The sequence below is a fragment of the Colletes latitarsis genome, chromosome 14 (genome assembly GCF_051014445.1).
Source record: "Colletes latitarsis isolate SP2378_abdomen chromosome 14, iyColLati1, whole genome shotgun sequence".
NCBI classification, from domain to species: domain Eukaryota; kingdom Metazoa; phylum Arthropoda; class Insecta; order Hymenoptera; family Colletidae; genus Colletes; species Colletes latitarsis.
The window spans coordinates 24693679-24709239 of NC_135147.1; the positions used below are offsets into that span (position 1 = coordinate 24693679).

A 15561-nucleotide genomic window follows, 5' to 3' on the forward strand; every position below is an offset into this window, starting at 1 on the left:
AGCAACGTACAGTGGAGTCTTCTTTAACGGAGCACGATAAGGAGTAATTTCATTTGAATTATTAGATTACCAAAGACTGTAGCAATTTAAGTTTTGTTCGCTTGAATTGCAATTAGAGGGGGCCTTTCCGTTTTATCGAGGCGCAAATAAGAAGCGGACATTGCTTTTTTTTTTTAAAACTTATTTACCCAGAGCGTCTACTATCCTTCTTCGTTTTCAGCGTGTTTTAAAATTCGCGAGTAATAGTATCATTCACGATAACGAAATCACCGGGAAGTGCGTTCAATTTTTACCGTAGTTGCCTGTGCAGTTGACGTTGTTACTTTCCGGCTCGTTCCATGTTCTCGACCGAACGTTGTTCTGTCGTTGGCGGGGGACAATCAAAAAAGCGGAAAGAAACGGAATCGCTAATTCCACCGTCGAAGGTAGAGGGTTTCGTGGTATTTGTAGTTGCTCACGTTGAGCTTTCGATACTTCGAAATCCTGAAAGGCTTTTCCTTTGGTCGAGCTCTCTTTCTCTCGCAAAATAGTGAAGTTTCCGTTTGACTTTCGGCAGCATAAAACACGCGAAACTTTTGGAACTATCGCTGGAAGGGGAAACAGGGGAGGGATTGTTTAGAATTCCACGTAAATTGCGTCGAGCTCGCGGACCGTCCAACTCGATTATTAAATAATCAAGAATGGCTAACGAAAATGCAGCGTTCTCGAATGTTGGTGGTCGGTTCCGTAGCGGCGCTTTTTGCGGCTGCAACAATTGGATCGCCTCGATAGATCACCGGGAATGCGCGTCCCAAAAAAGAGCACGGTTACACACACCCGCGTAACGAACTTCCGTTTTAATCCCCGGACTCCGCTATTGCGCACGGCGGGATTGTCGCTTTTGAAAAGTCAGCATAGCGCGAACAACTCCGGATTAACGTGCTGCCGGAATTTTTTTGTAATTACGCCCGGCCGTGAAACGTTTCGTACGTCCGATCGCGACTGTCAATTTCTACCGAGGAGACGCGTCGCCGTCCGTGGGGAAATTTAAAAACTTTATGATTCTGTATTGTTCCGTCGTACGGGAGAATTCGATGCCTGAGAAATAAGTCGTTCGTACGAAAAATGGGGCAGTATCGAGCCGTATGAGCGTCTCTTGCCACCGCCAGGTAAATAGAATGCTACACAGGCAGTCGATTGGAACAGAAATCGTCACTGTGCGGACAAGTACGAAGTAGGACCGTTTCCGGGAAGACAAGGGGAATATAGGTCGTCTTTGATCAGACCAGCAATACAGAATCGCGGCTCTGGCCAAACAAACGAAATAGATCTTGCCTCTTTAGCAAAGCAGGTCTTTGTGCAGACTATTTGGATAGGTGGGACACCCAAGATCAAATAAGTAGAATACGTATCTATTCCATTACTGTAGAGTATATATGATTGCAGTGTTCAGGATCCCTGCTTAAAATAGTCGAGTTACGGGTTGATCCCCAGGCTAGACCAGTAAAGTATGGTTCGTCGATGATCAGATTAAGGGAGTATGAGTGTCCTTTCTCCGGGAAGTAGAACAGAAGTGCAACTGGTCGGACGAAAGTAGAGAAAGATAACTCTTTCAGCGGGCTGGTAGAAAACGGGTCTCTCTGCGGTCAGATAAGTAGAATGTGGGTCGCCGCTGGTCGGACCAGTAGATAAAACTGACAATTGTCGGGGCAAGTAGAATAGATCCGTTTCGCGAGTCTTCTCGTGTATGAAATTACTTAATTAAATCATAGATTCGAACGTTCAGTAATTAGAATAGGTAACCCCTCGACGTATAATTTAATTTCAAATAATTCTTCAAAAAATTACTTACTTAAAAATTACTCGATGACGAGCGAATAGATACAGCTAACAATTGGGTTACGCACAAATTTCGTTATTCGTGTTGCTTTTAAAAATTTTTTTTAATGGTAAAGTGGGCAAATTGGGTGTTGGTCGTGTGGGGTAATGTTGTAGGCTGTCGATTACGGATCGAATCAATGAAATATCGTTTGCACCGTCTGAACGGTACGTTTCACGGTTGATGGTGATTTCCATGATCGAATCATCACATAAAGATACCTCACCGGCCGCTATGATGTGATAGACGCAGGGCACTTGTTGATGTCCAATTCGATTGCTCGCCCAGCAGAGCAACGTGCCGTAATCCAATTCGGTCATGGGCGTGTATGAGACGATAGAGGACGTGCCGGCCCGGGCGATATGACTGCCCGCCACGTCGATACTCTCGGCGGAATTGTTGAAGGTCCAGCGGAACTGCACCTCCGGCGGGTTCGCGTCCACTTGGCAGGATATGTTTGCCTTCTCTTGTTTCGCCACCCCGTGGACCTTCGTCTGATTCGGCTTGCAGGTGGGCGCGACTGGAATCACGATCGAAATCGTTCGACTTTATTTCGCGTGATCGTGCCGCGAATAACGTTCAGCCCATGCGACACACCGCGTTTACCGCATAGACGCGACGCCATTTTCGCGTTTTATGCGCCCAATCGCTTCTCATTTCGGTAATTTTAATATAATCATTAAAGAAAACGGAGAAATATATTCGTACATTGATAACGTAGAAAAAAAAGAAATTGGTTCAGGGTGAGTCATTTACGAAAGTTGTTTGGTATAAAGAGGAGCATATACAAAACACGTAGAGTTTATTAAGGTGCAAGGGATCAGAAATTTGTTTTTTAGTAAGTGTTTCTGCAATAACACCTCATGCACCTTAATAATTTTTTATTCTATATTCAATAGACTTTCGAATGGCATGATTAAACGTTGCACATTATAGTTAAAAAAGTCAAGGTGTCCTTCATATTTTGATGAAAAAGAAAACAGCAAAAGCATTTTTTTTATACAACACGTAGTTCACAAGAAAAATTAAGGTGAAAGAGTCACTCATTTCTGATAAACAAAAAAGAAATCTTCAATAGTAAATATCAAGTGAACACCCATGTCTACGCAGGAACGTAGAAAACAAATTTCGTAGATCTTTCCATCAATTTCGAGCGGCGAGCGTAACAATTTTGGCACGCTGACAATTTCATATTCCATTTTATTAAATTTCGTCCCCCTTTTGTTTTGAACCGAACGGTTTCGCGTGTTTTGGAACGGGCGAACGGTGAACGGTCGCGGCCGAACTTTTCACGCGGAAATTAATAAATTTCGACGAAAATTACTTACGAATGATGTAAAACGCGATAACGCGACGACGCGGGCGGTTATTACAGGCGAAAATGTTTTATAACGTTAAACGCGAAAGATGGACGGTGAACGGTTTTCGACGAGACGATTTATTTTTCGAATTACCAAAATTTTCGGCCGTTCAGCGCGATAGAATTACGCGACGCGTTCCTAATAAAAACAGAACGCTTAATTGTCCTCATTTAAACGTGCCCTGGGAAGAATCTGCGCCCGTACGCAGGAAATTGCTCGCTCGGAAAGCGCCAGAGACTGTTGAGCAAAGAGGCTGATTATTTATTCAGAGCAGCGACACGTACACATTACGTTCAAGTAAAACGGCGAACTCTCGCCGTCTCCTTCCGTGTTGTATCCGACGCAAGTGTAATTGCCTGCGCTTTTACGGTCGACGCCTTGCAGCACCAGGCTCTGATTGCTGATTATGATACCCTGTGTGATGTTGTGATGAAGCGCTTTGCCCTGAAACAAAGGTCGATTTACGGGCGGCTTTAGTACGCTGAATTAGAAGTTATACGCAAACTCTACCCAGCTAGTAAAACTTGTACGAAACGGTAAAATGTTTTTCGTCTTCGTTTCGCGCGAGTTTCGTTTATAATTTATACAAAAGTTTGCCCCACTCGTCAATTTTCCCACCTAAAACCGTTTCCATGGCGGAACGGGTAATGATTTACTTCGGAGGATTTTCTCTTTGAAAATATTCTAATCTTTCAAACTTTACAGTCCACGTAATCGCGACGGTTCGAACCGAGAGATCCTTATTTCCTCGGAACAGTTTCTTCCTCTCGTTCGATCGCAATTTCGTTTATACGGCGGAAAACGTTGCCGCCGCATTCCGCGGCCCATGGGAAATATGCACGCGTGTGCACGCCGTTCCGGTCTGTTCGATGTTGCAGCAAGATAAAGAGACCTCACCTACGCGATCGAACTTATTACGAAACTTTGAATACCTTGTTCGCTCGAAGTTTGTTTCCCTTTTTATACTAATAGACTGGCGGGTTACGCGCACAAACACGCTGCGCAGCCTTGCAACTGGCGAACTTCTTTGGGATCCTGGTACACCTTAGAAACGGGCCATTTTCGAAACTTTTTGATCCTTGGGAAACAGGCTTTCTTTAAATTGGCCCTGGGATGAAAGGACATACTTCTCCGCGCTATCACGGCGGTCCAACGAGAATGAGGAAAATTTTTGTTGAATTTTCTTTGTTAACGTTTACGGTCCTGATGGAACAAGCTTCGAAATTTCGTCTACAAACCGTTGCATTTTGTATTATATATTTCAAGTTGTAAATCAATTGAACGCAACGCAGACAAAAGAAACTGAGGAAACATATCGAATCTGGAAACAAAGTACGCGATAATGCATTCGAATGCAGAGTAGCTTGGGAGGTCACGAATTTCGGGGAATTGGTGTAATAATGAGAAGATATGTAGTCAAACGAGGTCCGGAATTAAAAAGTATGGCGAAACGGAGTAGAAATAAATCACCGCGAACGGGCGGGATGAGAATTAGAGGAACGGCGCGAAGGATTGGCAAAGGAGGAAGAAGAAACCAGTGTTAAAGGTCTTGTAGATGAGGCAGCAAAGATGGAAGATTAATCTTAGCTTCATGCTGAGCCAGCCAAACTTTTCAGAGGGGAGATACAATCAAATTTACGACCATTTGTATGCATATAAACCAGGGACGTAGAATTCGAACGCGTTCTACATAATGAATACAAAGGAAGAAACACAAGGTTTCTTTAACGCTGCTTCGAGAATTGACTCTGAAAGCCATTCGCGATTTTTCAGTATCAGGATCGACGTTAACTCACTTGTAAAATAAAACACCACAGATTTTAACCCGATAGGTCTTCTTCCTCGAGCCTTACAGGTGTTTCATTGTTTTCTTGGAAGAAAGACCGGAAAAAATAATTTTCCACCGAAATCCAGCGATTCGTATATCCGGTGTTGATATTAAAATTCTCTGACAAATAAATCGATCCCCCGTATTGAATTTCAATTCCGAGTCCGTCCGTCGATCTATAAATTTAGTTATCCGATTCGTCGACAGGGATTTCCCCCGCGCGTGTAGTATAAAATTACGATATATTTACCAAGTGTCGCCATTCCACCTTGTATACAGGCGGCTCGGCGTGGATCAGACAGTCGAAGTAAACGTCGGTGCCTTCGCGTATCGCGTTAGGATTCAGGGACGTACCCAGCTGTATCCTGGTTTCCGGCGTGTCTGTAAATTGAAAACGTCAATAAGTCGCAGCCTGGCGTGATAATCGTAACGGATCGACCAACGCGGGTAACGTTCTCCCATCCGTGTCTTTAATACGCTTACAGTGTATCTCGAGCATCCAGCCGTCCTCTATCGTCTCGGTTCCCATGATTGGATTTACAGCCCGACACGACAAGTGTCTACCAGCATCTGCCTTAGTCGCCACGAAAGACAAGGTACTGGTGGTCGTGTTCCCATCGCTGGAAGTCTGTAACAACATTATGATAACTTCGCCTCCGTTCTCCGTGTTTCTTTTCCTTTTATTTCCCCGTTGCGCGTCTGGTACCGTGATATCGAACCTCCGTAATATTCGTCCCAAATTGCCAGCCGATACCGGGGGGGTTGTTTTCGCGAACACACGAATACGCTGCGTCAAGAAATACCCGACAATCGGTATTTTCTAGTATACTCTTTCTACGAACGAACCCCTCTTTGTCGTACGACTCAACCTATAACGACTATTTCAGAAATCCTTTATGGACCATGTGAGATTAAGGACAACCTAGGATAAGAAAACTTATTCGTATGGGATCGCCTCGAAATCCTCCAAAGACGCCGATAAGTTGCATCGCTCCAGTTTAATCCATGGTGAGTAATTCGAAATAAAGCCAATCGAACGTCAGATTCCCGGAAGTGGAAAACTTGCATCGCTTTCTGTGAAAATTGAATTTAGTCGGAAATCTTTCTGTTTGACTTTCAGAGGATCCGTTTAATTTTGTAAAGATAGGATATCGCAAAAAATGTATTATTTTAATTGCAATCAGTGTCTTTGCGTTTCTTGTTTATCTCTTTGCACTAACTACTTCCGGGGTCAAGGTTCTTGACGTTAATAATAGAATATTCTTGCGAACGCACAAACGAGTAATTTGCCGTCGAGTAAAAACACAGCTTTCGAGGATCGCGCTTTTTGTATTACTAACGAGCTTTTGAGAAGTTTCTGCTCACCGGAGCTGCGATTTGTACTACATTGTTTCGCGATAGTCATCACAGTAGAGCGACAATCGCTATCCGGTAAAATACGTTTCTTTTCCCCCGTGTTTCTTTAAAATGTTAAGCAGCGGTGCAAAAACGGCGTCTTTGACGAACGCTGCCGCGCATTCAATTATTTCTACGCTATTGTCCGCGAAACGATCCACCGGAGACGAAGAAGAGTATCACGCGATTTATCGTCGAGCGAAACTGCGAAACTTTCTCGCCGTTTCCCACCATTATCATTCCCGACGATAATACAGCAATATGTTATCGTTAGCCGCGGTTATATCGAAGGTCGAGTTTCAACGGGCGTCCCCGGCGAAATTGCCGTGTTTTTACTGGGACCAGACGACGTTCCACTTTTTTCCCCCTCGTTTGACGTTTGAATTTCGCGGCGTTTCCATCCACTCTCACGGCGTAAACAAAATATTAAATTCATCGTTCGCGTGGGAGGCTGGCGAATTAAAAATTGTAATTCTTTCCGGTGAAATTTTCTTTCGCTTCCGCCGTATTGTTTAATCGAGGTATAAATATTTGCGACGCGGGGATCGTCGGGAGGCCAAAAAGCAACGCGAGGGGGGGAAATAAGATCGCCGGGCGAGGAAACAGAGAAAATATTGTTCCAAAGTCGATACTTCTCCTTTCGTGAGACTTTGCCCCGCCGCTTATATAAGAAAGTTAAACAAAAGAGGATGAAGGCGCAAGAAGAAATACGGCCGGGAACTATAATCTATAGAACGTCGGAGGAAACAGGATCGTGCTTCTTCTTGTTCTTCTTCTTCTTCCTGTAATCTTGCAGTTTGGAAAGTTCCGTTCCTTCCGGGTGCCGCCTTTGCGCTAACACGCTTAGAGCGCGTGTCGTGCTCGACGAACACTCCCTGTTTACATCGATAAACATTTCCAATCTTTTAAAACAATATTACTCGTATTAGAGTTTCAAATATCCATTGCTTTGTAGCATGTGTTTCCAGACGACGAATTTTACTGTTTTTGGTACAGAAACGCGATCTTCTTTTAATTCTCTTAATTAAGTAAACTTACATTCAAATAACGCGTAGCTTGAATGAAGTATCGATGGTCGAACACAAAGAGAAAGTGCATCTATCGCAGAGTAAGTAGAACAAGTCAACGCATGGTCAGACTTATTTGAATTATTATTTGTTCATAACTAATTGAAAAGTACAAGAATTTTATTTAACCCCTACTTCGAATACTGTCGAAACTACAAGAAATGACAACTTATTTATCAATTCTCGTTCAATGTAATACTTAAAAATCCAACCAAATCGGTACGTTTCGCGATAGACCTACTCCAGGTCTGTGGAAGTTAAAATTTTGAACGAAGTCGACGCAGCTCGGACGCTGGTCTAACTGGCGTTTAAATCCCCGGCGAATCCCGTCGATTCGGGGGTCGTTTTTCCGCCGGAAGGACATTCGTCGCCTACTGATTAATCGCTATCGTCGTGTGGCTACGCAGCAATTTGCCTTAATTACGCGCGAGTAACGAGAGCATACACTCGGTAGGAGCAGAGCGTTATCACGTCACTGGCTTACTTTGATTTAAATTATTCGCCGTCTAATGGCGCTTTCAGCGTGGCTTAAGCCGCGAGCCACGGGTCGCGATAACGATATCCTCGCATGCTATCGCGCGGAACACACCACGCGCCGCTCTTGGTCGCGGTTACGCACCCAATCATCTATTTCACGGTTCCTTCGAGGCTGTGGTACAAATTATGCACCGTTATGCAAACACTGTACGGAGTAAACCGAGAAGAATAAATCTGCTAAGCTTCCAACTGTCCGTCTCTAGCGAACACCCCACGATAATTCACTGATTTAAGGGAGCAGCTTTAGATTTACGTTTCGTTTGGGAATAGTCGGACGAATTCTCGCGCTTTACTGTTTCTGGGTGTACTTACGGTCTGCTTGGACTCCTCCAAACGTTGGCCGTTCCTCCACCAGGTCACCGTGGCCGTCGGCCTGGAACCGGATGTCGTGCACTCCAGCTCGTACCTCTTGCCCGCCGACAGCGGCTTGTTCGCCCCGATTATCTTGACGTCCAGCGGGCTGACTGCAAGATTGTTCGTACGCGCGGTATCAGTGTCGTGTTCGTGGAGAAAAATGGACGATAGGGAGTCGCTCGACGCTGAATGATTAACAGTAACGCTGATAAAGGAGCTTCGTTGCAACAGATTGGACTGCGGGTTTTGATGAATGACTGCGTGAAATTAGGAACGTTAGGGGAGGTGCGTGGACGGACAAGGGGAATAGGGCAGTATCTAATCGGACACCTGGGGAGGGATGATTTGTCAGGTTGGCAGACTGGAACATTAGGCGCGGAGTCAAGTAGAATAGAATAGCATGCAAACACGGTTCGTTTTAATAGAATTAATTAGCCAGACTCGTCGAACGAAAGTTTCAGTAGCTAACCAGGAGAATACCATATAAGTTTTTAGAATTACGAGTTACCGAAATTTGAACCCATATATCGATCCCACATATCGCTATATTTATAGTTGCATCTCGTGTTGTTGTTGTTGTTTTCTGTGGGGAATATATTCGCGTTATTAAGCCTCGAACATCGATTTTTCTTTCCCCTCGTTATTCTCCGGTATTTTCATGCCCTACATGCCTTGAGGAGCGTTGATCCGAATAGAATACGATAATGCAATAACTCAATCAAAACCTCGTCGAATCTATATGCTCGCTTCTATACGTATTTTTTGAAAAATTATCCGAGAAAGGAATATTCTCACAATTTATATAAATAATTCTCCGCCATCGAAAAACAATGCCCTGCGCTTTGCCCTCTAATTATTTCATGCTGTGTTAGGAATGAAATTTCATGCGTCGCGAGCAAAGAATGCAATAATACACCGTTCGAAATAGACGACGGAATTTCGCAATTAATCCTCGCTCCATTATGTCTCCATATAATTGAACGATAACATCACGCCGGTGATAATTAAGCATCTTTGCGTCGTTTCGTTGTTCGCTGCCCAGTTTTCTTCTATTCTTTCCGCTCTCCGGATCTCCCGGCACGTTTGCAGCGTGGGCGGGGGCCGTGTAGCTACCAGCGCGACAAATTGACATTGATAAATTCTCTTTGTTATAAAGCGATACATCATCGGTGCCAGGTCGCAGACTTCGTCCGTACGGCGAATCGAGTTATTCAGAAAATCGTTCGTCCCGCCATCCCGACAACCTCTCCTCTCTCCGTCGACTCTTCTTTGCGACGTCGAGTCCCGTTTACGCGCGATCTCGAAATTCTCCGTTCACCGTATCGACAATTTCGCCAGTATATGCGACGGCTCGATGAACGGGGGAAACCGTCTGGTCGCATTTATTCGAGACAATGTGCACGGGCACGCCAGTTTCGCGATTTATACACGCAAAGAGCGACGGTTCTTTGATCCTGCGCCCGCCTATGATCGAACACCGCGAGGAAATGGAATTTCTCGAGCAGAGAGACGCAAAAGCGTCTGGGATCCCCTTGGCAAATGGCGGAAGAATCCACGGGATCGGACACTGGGCGAGGAACGGCGAACAAAATGCGATGCATTCGAGTTTTATGCAGTTTCGAAACGATGGTCGGCACTCGATAAATAGCTTGGAAAATTCGGAGAATTGTGTCTCGATGTCTGAATTATTTTGAAGCTTCATCGAAATTGGCACCGAGTGTCTTGTAGATCGCTGATGCACGCCAGGATATATCAATTTTAATAAAGTCTTGACGTTTCGCGTTTGACACGAATCGAGATATATTTTTCATAACGTTAGATACGTTTTAAGAACGTATTTTGGACAGTTGTATGCACGAGCGACGGGATAAAGAATTTTTAACCGTTCCGCTTGTGTCCTCCGCAGGAGGAGTGCCAAGCGGCGTTAATAATTTCAGTATTTATTCGACGTGCCAACTGCTTTCGGTCTAAGAGTCTCGTCGTTTTGCACGAAACGGTGACCCAGTTGCTGATAACTTTTTCACTCTGTCGGCCGTGCCGACGGTAGATTATAGAGTCGACGCGATGGCGAGTATATTAATTTCTCATTTGGTCGCCAAACACGTGGACCCCTTAAGCCACCGTTCTTCGACGAGAACGATAAATGTTAGCCTCGGTGAAATATTTGCCCTCGAGTGTCTTTGAACCGTGGTCACGAGTCGCGCAAAAAAAAAAAGCACGCTATTTGTTCAACGGGAAAGCTTCAAAGCGGTCCTTTGAAATTATTATCGTATTACTTATTACGTCACTTCAGCGATCAAAGAACGTCCGCGTTAAAAAAAAGTGTTGTTCTAACGACGCGAGAGATCCGACTTGCGTTTGGCCGGACGAGTAGAACGCGAGCAGTCGCACAAAGGGAATAGCATTTACCACTGTCTATAGGTGCAGAATAAGCCACTGGTCGGACAAGCTGATTATACGTCATTGTCAGGGCAAATGGAACTCAACTTGACACTTGTCGGACAGGCGAGATTAATAAGCAGGATAAGATTCTAAATAAAACATTGCTCGTGGAATTCCACTAAATTTTAATTTCATTAGCGTTGGAAAGAGGAATTACACGCTTCGCAGCTTACTTCATTTTCGATCAATCCAGTAGAACATTCATCGTCACTAGACGAGTGAAGTATAGACCGTCCAGTGTCTGACTATAACAACAATTTGTCGCACGTTGAAGCTAGCGAAACGTTTAATCCGTACTAAAATATTTCTTGCAATTTCGATGTAACGATATTGATTCAGGTGTTCTGCCATCGTCTAACTAGCCCCGCGGACGGAACGTTCGACAACAGGAATCTCCGCGTGATTTCTTGCCGCGTCAGTCTCGCTTCGATAGTCCGCGCGGGCCATAATCTCGTTCAAACTTCCGACGACGCGGTCGGGGCAATTTCTTGCGAGGCGTCGCAAGAAACACCGGAATCGTCAGGAAAAGTTAGCGGCTAGCGAAGTTGGCCGCGAACGGATGTTGGAACGGAATGGTTTTCTGCGTGCATGCGTGTGTCGCGACGCCGGGAGAAGTTCCCTGGCGTCTGGCGTCGTCACAAAAGCTAAAGTTGCGCGCGAAACGTCGCGATGGAGGCCGCGATTGCTCGTAGGAAATTTCCACGACTTGGACGACGCCCCTTCGCGGTGGCCGGCTGCAGGGGATCCTCGTTCTTCTGGAACAATAGAACTTTGCGTCCCGATTTCGCCGGACGACGTTATCGTAGGCAGATAGCCCATCTTCGCGGAGAACGTTCTTCGTTCGCTGGTCCCGTATTTTCGAACGTTCAGAGGAAACGTATTTGATATTTCGGTGTTGGAACCTCTTTCTGAACCCTCGTGGTATACTCGTTGCTGTAGAACGTTGCATGGAAATCGAGAAATCGTACTGTTTTCGTGACCTCTTTTCGTTAAATCTTTCTCTTTTAATCAAGTTAGTCAAATTACGTTGAGATAACGGTAGATGGAATGAAATAGTATGGATTGAAATTTAAATAGGAGTATCGGTGGTCGGACACAAAGAGAAAGTGCATCTATCGTCGAGTAAGTAGAACAAGTCAGCGTATGGGCAGACAAGTACAATTTGATTGACTTTGATGAACATTTCATTTACTTCAGTGCCTCGCTTACTTATTTGGGTTATTATTTAATTAGAACTAATTGAAAAGTATTTTGTTCAATACTCTGCATAGTACTGCCTATGATTGGATAAAAACAAACAGTGTATTTATCGTCGAGTATTTGATAATTTGGTGTTGGAACTTCTTCTTGGACTCTCAGATTGAACTTATTTATGAGGGCAGGAATGTTAGAACGAGAGGAATTTTTGTGTGTGCCATTGAGCACGTTGAAGCGGCAAAATCCACCCCCTATGTTATTCGTGTTAATGGAAACGCGTCAGTCTTGCGTACAGGCAATACTTATCGTTTCTGTGTTATATTTTTACTTTGTTCTTTTTTACTTTTCCTCATTAATCTTGCCCATCCTAATAATAACGATGAAAATTACCGTCCGTTACGAGGTTCAATTTGCCGAACGGAAGAAGGAGACAACGACGAAGCGACGGTCTCGCGGCTTTAAAAGAGCCATAAGGTGTCTTCCAGAGCGGCCGGCCGTCGTCGCGGCTTTGTCAATATTGGGTTATCTCGTGATTACGTAATAAAGTAAACGTCGTTTCGGCCCCTTTAGCCGGCGCTATCGACCGCGGCTCGAATTAGCCCCGATGCAAGTCATGTAAATTAGTGTCCCGGCCGCAACTCAGGAGGGATGCGGGCCTAGTCGTCGGCCTGCCGTTGGCAACCGAATGGAATATGCGAAATTATTAGCCTGCTCGATCAGACTGTCCGGCCACGGGGCTGCTCGGTTAATTAATCCCCTTTTTTCCCTCCCACCTGGTATCCGTTTTTCCCGGGTTAATGGCCACTCGTCGCAACAAACGCGCTTCTTCGTTCCGCGTCGCTGGGAACACGCGCCCCCCGGTGCTGTCGCGCGATGTACCAACGCCGCGAAATTTAATCAGTTTTTTTTTTGCATCCTGTCGGTCCGGCGATACCGCAGACAGCGTTACGACGACTCCCGGTGTACACTCGCCTGCGGTTTGCGACGAGTTGCGGGACCAAAGTAAATTTAACACCGCAATTTCGGGCACGACTCTCGTCGCGTTAACGCCACCGCGTTTGTTGAAATATAGACGGCGTTTCGCGACAGGAGACAACGTACACTACGCGACGATACTATACGACGCTGTACAGAACCATGAGAGTCTTTATTGTTCACGTCCTGGGACATTGTCGCGCAACTTCCGAATCTTTAAAAGTAACATTCTTCAAGGTACACTGCAGGTAAATGAAATTCTTTCGTATGCCAGAGATTTGTACGGTTTAAGAGGAATCAACGTAATAGGCATTACGAGATCCAATCACAGTCGATATAGTTATTGGCGCGTTCCGTTGCCTCGTAGGATTTCTTTGCCCATCGGAAGAGAAAGAGGAATCCGCGGTTCTGCGCGCGAGAACGTACACTCAAGAACTCCGGGACCCGTCGGATACGCCATTACCCTTAATAGCCTTTCGAGCCGCGGCGAGATCGATATATCCCGAGCGGAAAATGACTGAGACACTCGTCGGTCAGGGGAGAAGAGAAGAATTCCTGAGGTCGAACGTCGAAGTATAATTTAATTTCTCAATCGAACCTCGCTGGGCGGCGAGAGAGAGAGGGGGGAGTGGAAACGTTGCTGACGCGGTTTGAAAAGCGATACGACGAAAGAAAAATCAGCCACGAGGGTCCGAGGGGTCCCAAGATGGCGGAGACGTCGTCGATCTCGAGGCCTACAATGGGTCCCGCGGGTGTCGGGCGTCGTGCGAGCGAGCACTTCGATTTAAGTGGCGGACACGAGTCGTGCCGTGGACGGAGCTCTCTTTCGAGACAAGGGGAAATTGGATGAAAGCCGTCGCGGCCAACGATGGCTGGCGGAGTGGCCGAGCCGCGGAGAAAAGTGGAGGAATGAAAACGACGTTTTTCCAAGGACGTATTCTTCCACGGCCGGGCGCGCGTTACGCGAGATTGCGCTGTAACGCGACCACTTATTCCGTCCTTTCGAGGAAATCGAGCTCGGAAGGAGTGTTGGGCGTGCAACGAAGATCGCGATGCATCTCAAGAACGCGCGAGTGTCCATCGAAACGAACAAAACGTTGGATCTGAGAAAAAATCGCTCGGGAATTTATCCTTTATTCATTTCAATCGTAAACGGAACCTATACACATCGATACGCATTGTTCTCGAAATTTTGCACGAGCTCTATTCTTCGTGCACGTGGTACAAAAGACACCAAATAGACAAATAGAACAAGTAGGATCACCATTCGACTTAAGGGGGAAGACTCATGTAAAACAGTAAAACGATAAATGATATTTGAAAATTTTTTTACAGCATAGGTGCCTAAATTTTTCGGTAAAAAAAAAAAAATTTTCGAGTCGTTCTAAAAAAATTATTTTTAGTTGCAGGGGTAAATTATAATCATTTTTGGTCAACAGACATACCCCCGAAATCCTATCCACTTTCAAGAAAAAAATTCGAGAAGGTGTGAAATTTTTCGACAAAAATAAAAAATTTCAAATCGTTCCAAAAAAATTATTGTCAGTTGCAGGGGGCAGATACAATCATTTTCGGTCATTATACATACCCCCGAAATCCTACGCACTTTCAAGAAAAAAATTCATTACTGAAAATATGATGTCTGACCATACATTGATATGTTTCCCTTAAATTTTTCGGCGAAAAAAAAAATTTTGAATCGTTCTGAAAAAATTATTTTCGGGTGCGGGGGTCAATTACAATCATTTTTGGTGAATAGACATACCCCCGAAATCCTACGTACTTTCGAGAAAAAAATTCGAGTAGGTGGACAAATTTTTCAACAAAATTAAAAAATTTCAAATCGTTCTGAAAAAATTATTTTCGGGTGTGGGGGTCAATTACAATCATTTTTGGTGAATAGACATACCCCCGAAATCCTAGGCACTTTCGAGAAAAAAATTCGAGAAGAAGAGTTTCATCAAACCCTCATGCTGTAGTAAGATTATCAAACATCGTTTCTCGTTTTACCATTTTACACGAGTCTGCACCCTTAAGCTCTAGTTGAAATCAGTTCGGGATAATCTGTAGGAGCAATCGACAAACCGTAGTTCATGAAGAGGCTATTTGTAGTCTTGAGAAACCCTGACTCGGACAATAGCTATCCACAGTAAATATTCAGTGTATTCTGCTTCGCTGGTATCGCCATTCCCCATGCACCTCACGTCGACTATTTGGGAATTGGTTTAAAAATAAGTCGCGAACCAGCGACGCGAATGGAAATTTCGGACCGAAGGATGCTTCGGCCGGACCGAAATTTATCATCGCGATGCTTAATCACGGAGAGCCCTGTGCCCAAGACAGCGTTTTCGTCGATCTCGTTCGGCACATTTTCATTTCCACTTCCGTTAATGCGCTCGCGTTAATAATTTTGGATTTGCAGTGTTTCATCGTCGACGGAATGGTCGACGATAAACAAGCACCAGGATTCCATCGTGCAGCCGGATCGTTCGTTAATCCGCGATCCTGCAACCGGGATTTATCACGTACATTATGCAAACATTAGCA

The 15561-nt window shown here is 44.9% G+C and overlaps 1 protein-coding gene across 4 annotated transcripts in view; it reads right to left on the minus strand.

The window, feature by feature from the left end:
- LOC143349696 (neural cell adhesion molecule 2) overlaps window positions 1–15561 on the minus strand; it is a 297113-nt gene that overhangs the window by 12418 nt on the left and 269134 nt on the right. For 2 of the 4 annotated variants that reach the window (XM_076781125.1, XM_076781124.1), the window contains exons 6-10: window positions 8359–8510; window positions 5531–5675; window positions 5298–5428; window positions 3504–3663; window positions 2085–2378 (exon numbers count right to left, since the gene is read on the minus strand). In XM_076781125.1, the coding sequence (XP_076637240.1) occupies window positions 2085–2378; window positions 3504–3663; window positions 5298–5428; window positions 5531–5675; window positions 8359–8510 (882 nt within the window). Of the gene's footprint in view, window positions 1–2084; window positions 2379–3503; window positions 3691–5297; window positions 5429–5530; window positions 5676–8358; window positions 8511–15561 lie in introns of all 4 variants that reach the window. The other 2 variants (XM_076781123.1, XM_076781122.1) reach the window with 1 other exon arrangement.